Genomic DNA, 10,205 nt, shown 5'->3' with positions numbered 1-10,205 from the left:
TGGGCAGTACATATGTCAGCTGCAGGTGGGAGCGCCCCACTGGCAAGAAACAAAAAAAAAACAAACTATACACACTTATGGTTTCATAGTTTTTAGCCATACGTAATTCTGCAAGCAATCATTTACCAGTCACTAGATGTTAGGCAGCGTTCTTCTTTCGAACAAAGGAATCGTTGGAATATCGCTCATACGCCATGTTGAACACAACTTGACCTGTAACACTGGGCGTATGGGTAATATCTGCCAACTTTACTACAATAAGCTGTTCTTCTGTTCTATCATAGAATATAATTAAACATTCGTAAAGACTATTTATAACGTGTATAAAAATAGAACGCAGCTGTGTGGCTTGAAATCATTCACGGCAACAATTAGTTTTCAATTACAAAATGTCCTCCTAGTTCACTAATTACTACCACATTTTACGCAGCCCTTTGCGTATGCAAAAGCCAACAAGTTGCCATTGCGAAACACGTGACTGGGCCAGAAAATGGGGTAGGCGAGTATTTAGCGTAAAAGTCGGTAACGGAAACCAAAAATGTGCTCGGAAAATGTAAAAGTGAGTGCAAAAACGAGGGCGGAATGTAAATGGGGCAGGGATATCTTCATTCTTGTCGAAGGGATAAATGGAAAATGATCCTTCAGTCTATTATTACGCTCTTCAAAAACAGTCATTTTCTGGATTGTCCTTGTGGCCACATATGACGACATCGCTTTTTCCGAATGAACACAATATTTTTTCTGACAAGTTGTTGGGATCTGGGAGTCAGCTATTTCATAGTCTATTAATGTGTGATTAAATAAAAATAGCTTGTTGTTTCCTTATCGTATTTTATTCAGTTTTTTGCATATTTTTGGAGTTTTTTTTTGCAGTTTTGAAATAGTCGACTATTCAGTGTTTATAAAGCGTATACTTTTGCTGGCAAACGCTTTGGGAAAGCTTTTTGTTGACTTGGCTAAAAGCTTTTGTGCAATGGCTCTCAAACTGTAGCTAGCTTTCAATTGCAAATGTGGCTACCAGAATTGTGTACTCACCACGCGACGACTGTGGTGAGATCGGCAAAATAAAAATAGTTTTTTTTGTGATTTTTCTCACCGTCGATAACCTTTATAGGTTACGGACTTAGGTTGATAATTCTAGTTGTTTCACCATTTGCTCCAATTTTGATGTGATAACTTTTGACTCCCCAAATTGAATGAAATTCTCGGGAGTGCACACATGTCTAAATATTAAATGATTTGAGCAGTCGAAAAAACAAGTGCTTCGAAAGTCGAACAGATGTCATTGCTTTTGAATTGAAGAAATTATTTGTAAGAATCAGAATGGGCCAATTATTCCAGGAGATGGGGCCCTAAAAAATCGCAACGTGTCCATTGGTCCTCCATGTGGGGCGTCGGCATCCAAGTCCGGTAATTCATCCTCACGCATGCGTCATTTTCGGATGTCATTGGGTCAGGAGCCAATGGGAAGCCGCCTTTTTGGGGGTGACGGGTGGGGGGCTAAATGGGCTGAAGGTCACGGATTGTGGCCGCTGTAGCCCATGACCTATGGCTAGTTGACAACCGACTTAACCGCCAAAGCCGCCGAGCCGAGTGCTAACACCACATGGATGTCCTGCCAAACTTGTATTGTGTTGAATATTTAAATGCTGCTTTGCTTTAATTTTAGACTGATGACTGCACATTTAAGATGATTTGCTCATATGTATGTATGTGTTGGATGCGCCAAGAATTAATTGCTCATAAAACGCAAATATTCGGAGGAACAGAGAGTAAAGGCTATAAAGTTTGGTGTTCCTACACGAATTGCATCTTGAGAATTATTCAAATGGAAAGAGGCAAGTTTTTCTTTAAATGCCAAAAAGCATTTTATTGGACTCCCCTTTTTTTTGAGTGTCAAATTTAAAGAACTTCCAGAAAACAAATGTGCGAGGAGAGCGCCGCTTTTCGTGGGAGTGAGTGGGATAATTTGCAAACCGGCTGCCGCAGCAACAACGAAAGGTGAAAAGAGAGCAAGGAGCAACGGTTTTCACTTGTTTATCAGTTGACCCAGAGAGCGAGAGCCACAGGGGCGGGTGTTGAGTGAAAATTGGAGGGGCTTACTATGCAAGATAACAGTTACTTTTTTCCCCATTTTTACGGCCTTAAATGCTGCTTTAGCCCACTGACTAAATCGCGACTACGCTCCGCGAATAAGGATGGTCAGGGAGAGCGAGAGGAGAGAGAGCAGGCGCGGCTAACTCTGCGTAAGCGGACACCCACGCATGTGAGCGAGAGGGAGAGGGTAAGGGAGAGAGAGAGTGCGGTGCATCGACGCAACAGGCTTGCAATGGCCATTAAGCGCCGTTAAACAATAACAAGAGCACGCAAATCGCTTCGGCTCCGTTGCGCTTTCGGCCTTCGTGCGTCTTCGGGCGACGCCGGCAGAGCAGAGGCAGCGATGGGAATCGCAGCAACGGTTCTTAGACATTAGGTTGCGCGCCATCGTTCCAGGCGGTCGCACATTCCACGGTGTGCTGTCCCTTTGTTTTCTGTGTGACTCTGACTCTCTTGTGGGGAGCGTTTGCTTTTTTTTTGTTGAGTGCTCTCACATATCCTCGAAGTGCCGAAATTTTCAAAATCCCCGTCAAGATATCCTGGTGATATCGGTTCAACGTTTAAAAAAAAAAACCAAGCCCTGCTCCTTTTTTTTTAAATTAATTAACTAGTGTGATCCCAAAAAGGAATCCACATTCGCATCGAATACGAATAGTGTCCATCGCGTGTGAAACGAAACTAAAGAATAAAGAATGAAACCAGAAAATAAAGCGAAATGGCGGAAAAGCGAACAGAAAGAGGGGAAACAAACATCGGCTCGGCCAGGAGCGAACAGATGATCAAAGGGGATCGTTCAGATTTTTCGAGGAAACTTCTGAAACATAACGGTTTCGGGTTTTTTTATTCGGATTTGGTTTCACCAAAGCCAACACTTTTTTGCTGATGTCAAATCACCGATTTGTTTCCCCTTTTTCCGTGCGCGGAGAAAAAAATCCCCAGAAACATAATATCAGGATGCTCTCTATATCTATCTCAGTCTGGGCCCAACTGTCTGTCCCTGTCTGACGCTTAATTGTTGCTCAATTGCGAATTAATGTCGGGGCTTTTTTTCTCCGTGCAGTGCCATAGCCGTAACCACAACCTGCCAGCCGTTTAAAGCCAAACTAAAAAACGAACCGAAACTGCCTTCACAAAGTACCTAAACCAAACGTAAATAGCTGCCAAAAGAAACCAAAACCGCCGTTCCCCGGAAAAGAGATGATGGGATCGCCGGGATCCCAAGCGTCCGCGATCGCGACCTCGGTCGGAATCAGAAGCGGGCGGCGGGGTCAAGCGGGTGTGTCGCTGCTCCTGCGCCTCCTTGCCGTGACCTTCGTCCTCGCCGCCTGCCACGCACCGCTGACCAATGCCAAGGTGAGTTCATTTCGGCGGATGTTCGACCCTCTTGTATATTAGATTGCTATTTGAGGCCCAGGAATGCTGCAGTCAAACGTTTGATTAGTTCTATTCGATGACATGATCCCAACAGCTGAATGGTAACATTCACATGACCATCAGCCCATCAGCTGATCCACATCCAATTGTCGGGATCGGTCATCCAATGATCTCTTATTCCGGATGACACAACTGGGCCCGCGACGAACTTGAACTATTTAGCATGACACACATAAGAGTATTGTTTTCCCAATAGATGGGACAGACATAAAACGAGCGCCCCCAGTGATTAGCATAAAAATGTATTTATAGTAAGTGGTTTGGAAAATGGTTTTCCTTTCCACCACTCGCCATCAAATTGGGAAGTGAGTCGCGCTTCGGTTCGCTCTGTTAAGGACCGGATTTCGAGTTGAGCAGAGGCCAAAAAAATAGATCACCGAGTCCATTGGGCCGGGGCCATCGTTGCGGGTTATCACTACTCTCTCGAAAAACAGACGCTGCATTAATTTCTTTTTCCAAATTCGGATCGAGTTCAGCTGCTGGCGTTTTGAATAATGATGCGATTGTGTTCGGACGTCTTTGCCAATTATTATGAGAAGTCGATTGTTCCAGTTCCAAATTCTATCTTTGTGTCTGAAGGAGGGAGCTGTGTGTGTGTGTTTGCCACCATAATGAGCCTCGATGATAGCGCGTTATCAGCGTGTTAATGACATGTTGCCCACAGACGTTTGCCTGCTATGAAATAATTTCTTTAATTAACATTTAAAATCACTGAACGTTTGTGAATTTCTTTGGATGTGTGAACGGACGTCAGTACCTGCTGGACAATTCTGGACAACTCGGCTCGATTTCGTCGAGTGTCGTTTCCATTCGATTTGTTTTGCTGCAGCGCTCACACTTTTTATCACATCGAAAGTTGCGTAAATGAGGCCAAATTCGAAACACATGTACACATACATACGGGGCCATGTCGCCTGCTCAGGGCTTATCGGTGGGACTGGGACTGGGACTGGGAATGGGAGTGGGACGGGAATGGGAGCCACACTTCGAAGAAGGAACCACTGCAAATCGCACTGCGAACGAGGTCACTGCTGCAGCACGATAGCTCCATCCTCCGCTTTTGCCCATCCCGCGTATGCGTATTGCCGGTCATCGGACATTGCGCATACGATCAGGTGGCACACGGCCCCTTGGGGCATTCGATATCGTTTATCTTGGGTTTTATCCGTTTCAAATTGATAGCTGAACTTGACTGAAGCACATATGCTAGCAATAAACACCTATCCATACGTTACGTCATCATTCCTGCTGGCACTTTAAGCCAAGCGCTACTTGTTTTTGGCCACTGTGCAACTTGCCACAGATTAATACCGTTTCTCGAAAGTCTGAAGCGTATGTCAACTTCTGCTGCTTCAACTGATATTCGCCTGGCAACCGAATTGAGCTGCTGTGTTTACATCGACAGATGGGTCCCCATTCGATGGCCCTTTTCCGGCCTTACAAGGGTATCCGATCCCCCATCGCTTGTATATCGCTCATCACTTTGCCCCGATATCTGTCAAGCAAACTGTCAAAATATTTGCATCATCAACAACACAACTGCAAAGCAAATAAGACGAAAAATTAAAGCACAAAACGGCAGCCAACAGATGAGAAAATATCATTTCGCAGCTTTTTTTTTTATCTTTTTTGACTCGGCCGTATCGTTTTGGTTTCTTTTTCAGCTTTTTGGGATTATGTTTTCTTTGTTTTTCATTGGTCTGAAGATGCGTTCGTTGGCACATTCCCTTCGGTTCAGTTCGTTCTCCTTGTTTTCAGTTATCGGTCTTTAGTTTTCTGGTTTTCTTGTTGCCGTGGCTTCACGGTTTCTGTTTCGATTGTTTGTTTGTGCAACATATGGACACAAGATGTTGTACCACCGATCACACATGTGACCGGCTGCTTGGCTGCTTGACTGTTTGTGTATCTGCCTTATTTTGCTGGCCTTATGGAATCACTGGGAAATGGCCTTTAAGTTGAATAGGTGTGGTGGTGGGGTGGGAGCGGATCGGTTTTCAATATTAACTAATACTTTCAATCAAGTTTAATTTCGCGATGAAAATATGTAACATTTGTATATATAGCTCATCCTATTTTCCTGTGTACCGAAAACATTCGCACAGCGATCACATGCAGTTTCTCGGGAAGAGTCATGCGATCATTTGTTTAAATATTACGCTGGTGTGCTGCCTAACGCATACCCACCCACCATCCCCCCCCACCCACTTGAGCTCAAGTTCAGAAATTGACCAAGGGGCGGGTACTCGATAAGGGGGCGGGGCAGCGGGGGCAGAGACAACTGGCACACTTAAAACTGTTTGTGCGAGGTGCGAGGTGCTAGTGAAGTGTCTGGCTCGCTTTTCCCTTCCTATATTTGTGGCACTATATCTGAAACGCTGATTGGCGATATCGCCGAGTGTTGGCTTTGTCAAATTGGCATTGCCAGATGGCTTCCATTGCCATTAGTCACTGGGGCAGCCGCATTTGACCTGGTCGGGATCCTTAGATGCCCAGACCGGGCGATTCATTTCTGCGGATCCGGAATCTATTTTCCCCGGCTGACGTATGCATTTCTGTAAGGAACGAGCTGGTGGAATCTGGGAGTCAATGGGGAGAGGCAAGGCTATGAGGCAAGCATTTAAAAATAGATGGCTACAAGATACCAGAGACGAAAGTTTTCGATTCGAGGCGTAGCATTAAAGTTGGGAACTCGGAGTGGCTAAATTGGCTAATACCCTATAATGATGACCTATAATACCCTATAGATAAGTCGAATTGTGATCTAGTGCAAATGCAAATGGAATGTGCCACTGAAGTACATTGATTACTAATTGAAAATCAACACCTTTACTCTTGTGATACACCTGATGTTCTTTAGAGTTCATTCCACCCTCGAATATTTCGCCATATTGCGAGCCACAAAAATGCGAATAAAGGGGATCCCACTGGGGTATTTGCCACATAGACTAAACACTGAAAAACAACTCCGAAGTGTAGGGTAAACCAATTTCTCAGCCTGACTTTTCATTTCTCACTTCGCAGTCCCCAACTATTGTAATTTAATATTTGCATGGCGCGTCTGTGGGGGCACAAGTATACTATATATATATACATCTACGTATATATGTACATATATGTGGCATATGAGCAATTATTGTTTGACTATTGCATTGCGTAAATTTTGAAAATAGAAAAAAGCAGCGAGAAAATACAAAAAAATCATCCCAGCACCCATTAACAGCATTTCTAGGTTGGGGAAATTCCTAAACTGTCGCAATTGCCTTCTAAGTTATTGCAAAATGCAGGAGGTCGTGTGGGTGGACATACATATCTAGATATATATATATATATATATATATATATATATATATGTATATACGTAGATCGTGTCATCATCCCAATCCCACTGAACATAAGACGCACGAAGAGTAAAGACACATTGTTCGCACACATGATGCCATAAAATGTGTTTGAAAACTGCATTTAAATTTTCCATTTCAAGCGAAAAAGCGATTATAGAGCTGAGAATATTAAAATACTATCGCCAAGAATCGAAGCTGATGATCCCATCGCGAAACTTAGTATGCAAGGCAATAATCGGCTTTTTTGGGTAGGTCTCATTCGAAATTCAAGGCATCGCAGGGCCCATCGATAAAGGCGATTTAAGCCATAGAGATTCTAAGATTTATCGGTTTTGATTTAGATATAGATAACACGTAAAGCTGAATAGTTATACAAATAGATAGATAGTAATAGGGTAAAGGATGCAAATGACTTTTAAGTTCAGTGCAAGTAGGATATAGGAACATTCTTTTAGAATAATAATATAAATATGTATCGCTTTAAATATATCGAGACTCTAATTATCGGATCTTCGAGTTCGATTAATCTTATGTCATTTGCAAGTCTCTGATTGATAGTCAAAATCAGATACACATTCTCGAAGATGGTACAAAACGGGTTTAAACCGCAAGGCGCCGAATTAATGGGTGAAACTTTTTTTTGAATGCCGAGCCGAATTCAGATGGGTTGAGTTTAATTGGCCGAAATGTTAGGGGCGATTTTTCAATTGGCGGAATTGACTGCCAATTACAGATCGATCGAGATGGCGACTACTTTGCGTCCGTCCTAATCGTTAATCATAATCAGTGCGCCGGAAATTGGGAATCGGGGATGGGCTGTGGAAAATGAAACATGAAGATGAGTTGAAACATGAAAATATGAAAATATCGACGATGCGGGTGACATCAGCTTCTGTGCGGCGGCAATCGTCTCCATGAATCTTAAACGCTTTTTTATTTCGGGGGAAATTAAAAAATGCCTTACAGCGATCGAGAGATATATCCATATATATTTGTATGTATCCATGTGGCGTCTCCCCAATTTTGATGCCAATGGAGTTGCATCATCGTCGTCATGATTCGGAGCATGACGAAGTCGAGGGAAAACGAAGATAAATAAAAAGGAGGCTCCCATTTCAATGGAAATCCACATCATTTCAATTTGTATTAATTGCTGCCCGGGCCCAAATGGCGAAATAAATTTAACAATCAATTCCGAATCGCCCCCAGTGGCTGCCAAACTGTGCCGAAGTCCGCGCCAATTAATTAGTAAACAAAGCATAAGAGCAGCAATCAAACAAGCCAAAAAACGATGCATAATTATGCAAATTCGTTAATTTGCCATTGCCTTACGCGACTTGCATATATTTATGCTTTAATAAGCCCGCAAACACTTTGATTTTCAACTCGATTCGGTTCGATATCGGGATTCATTTGAATCTCAGTCGCTTTGGATACGTTTCTGATGGCTTCAGCCAGCCATAGACGACTATCGAAGTTGGGCAAACAAAATAGCAGCGATAAGCTACTTAATTAATAACAGATTTGACATAAATAAATAAAATGCTATGCCAGGGCATTGATTAATCATGCGCAGATAGCAATTAAATAAAGTACAATACGGTAATTAACAAAACTATAGATTAAAGCATCAGACTAAAAGAGATCGATGGAATATCTATATATGTCAAAGAACATGTTAACAATTAACTAACAATCTTTGGCAAAATAAAAACATTGAAAGATTGCCGATAAATGAAATCGTTTTTATCGATTTTAAAGATTTGTTTGCCGAATGAGATCGATTAAAGCGTGTTCGCACTTCGAGGTGCCAACTAATAATAATAATATTTATATATATATTTCGGCGTGTCAGCTTCTCCATTGATACTCCATCGTGGAACAAAGGCGCGGGGTTTTCAGCTAATTTCCGCCAAAAGCGGCGAACGGAGCAGTCAATTAAAGAAAATGTTACCCACACAAAGTCGGCTGTGTAAGCCCCGAGTATCTGGAAGAAACCGCAGACCGGCAAGATAAGATAAAGCGGCTGCATGTATGTATCCCAGTTCTTGGCAAGTTGATAAGGTGTCAACTGACTGATAGTGGGACCAGGTTAATAAGGGATCGGATCGGACGGGCATATGTATGTATGCGTGTCACTATATACACATGTATGTACTGCATGTGTAGTGGCTGTCAAACTGGCGGCACTCGTGCGCTGATGAATCTTAATTTAATGCATATGCCGCTGACATTTGCATGACCAAATTCGTGTGAGATCGTCACTCCGCTATAAGCAAACTGGTTCTGGTTTCTCGCTCGCTCCGGCCGCAGAAGCTGCCACAGTTTATGATTATTTTATTTGTGACCAGAACTAGTTGCCTTATCATTCATTAGCCATTGGCAAGACCTTTTTTCGGCTCCAATATCGAGGCATTATGTCTGACTAAGACCACAAATATTCCAAGTTATACTGTTTCGTCTGCCCAACGACCACATATGCGCTTTTTTCTACGATCCAAGCCGATGCGATCCGATCCAATTCAGTTTTCCGTGGCCAGCAAAAAGGCGTCCCATGCTTTTTTGGCCAGATCAGCGCTTTCATAACGCAAGTTCATTAGCTTCTGCGAAGCAGAACCTGAGTGTCTAGGTAGGTGATCAGCTGATGTAGTTATCATTTCCCAGGCAACACAAATCGTATTTCAGCAATGTGCTGGCCAAAAAGTAGGCGAAAGTTCGTCCGATTTTGGGCGACTGATAACGAGGGATCGCAACTCGAGTTGCTTGTGAATGAATGATATCACTGCTAGAAAAGCAAAATTTATACACCTTAGATTCAATTACATTTTAGCGCATTTTGGTCTGAATGACACATCGCATTTGTGCACCACAAACCCTTTGTTTCGAAACGAAAAACGAGTTCCCCAATCGTTTTTCGCTATTAGTGATTTACCATATGCATTAATAATTCAATTAAAAGAAACCGCCTTCGCGCTGCCTCTTTAACAGGTATGTATGTATGTGACGATCTCGACGAATTTGCAAGCCGAAATCTATTTCCATTCGATTGGATTCCATTCGATTCGATTCGATTCGGATCGAGAGATCTTAAAGCGACGAGCCAAACAGACTGCTTGACGCTGGGGAGCCGCCCCTTGAAACCCCTATACATGCGTATACCCCGAATCGATCCAGCGATTTCTGGCGATCTCCAAATGAGACCCATTAGCTGTCAAAAGACAAATATTTGTCGCTGTCGCCGGGCAACAACAACGTTGACTCTCGACCAAAAGCCAAACTTGATTTATTTCCTGTTTCTGTGTGTGTGTGCGTGTTGCTCTTATTGAAATGAAA

General features: G+C 42.9%; 1 protein-coding gene across 11 annotated transcripts in view; it reads left to right on the top strand.

The window, feature by feature from the left end:
- Nucleotides 1-2,485: 2,485 nt before the first annotated feature.
- The window catches only part of LOC6616156 (basement membrane-specific heparan sulfate proteoglycan core protein), a 76,109-nt gene continuing 68,389 nt past the window's right edge, over nt 2,486-10,205 (top strand). For 4 of the 11 annotated variants that reach the window (XM_032724150.1, XM_032724149.1, XM_032724148.1 and 1 more), the window contains exons 1-2: nt 2,488-2,511; nt 3,158-3,450. In XM_032724150.1, the coding sequence (XP_032580041.1) occupies nt 3,295-3,450 (156 nt within the window). In that variant the 5' untranslated portion in view covers nt 2,488-2,511; nt 3,158-3,294. Of the gene's footprint in view, nt 2,512-3,157; nt 3,451-10,205 lie in introns of all 11 variants that reach the window. The other 7 variants (XM_032724152.1, XM_032724151.1, XM_032724155.1 and 4 more) reach the window with 4 other exon arrangements.

This window comes from Drosophila sechellia, chromosome X (assembly GCF_004382195.2).
Source record: "Drosophila sechellia strain sech25 chromosome X, ASM438219v1, whole genome shotgun sequence".
In the NCBI taxonomy this organism is placed as follows: Eukaryota; Metazoa; Arthropoda; class Insecta; order Diptera; family Drosophilidae; genus Drosophila; species Drosophila sechellia.
Note: the sequence above shows the minus strand (reverse complement) of the source record. Positions and strands in the feature narration are given on the sequence as shown.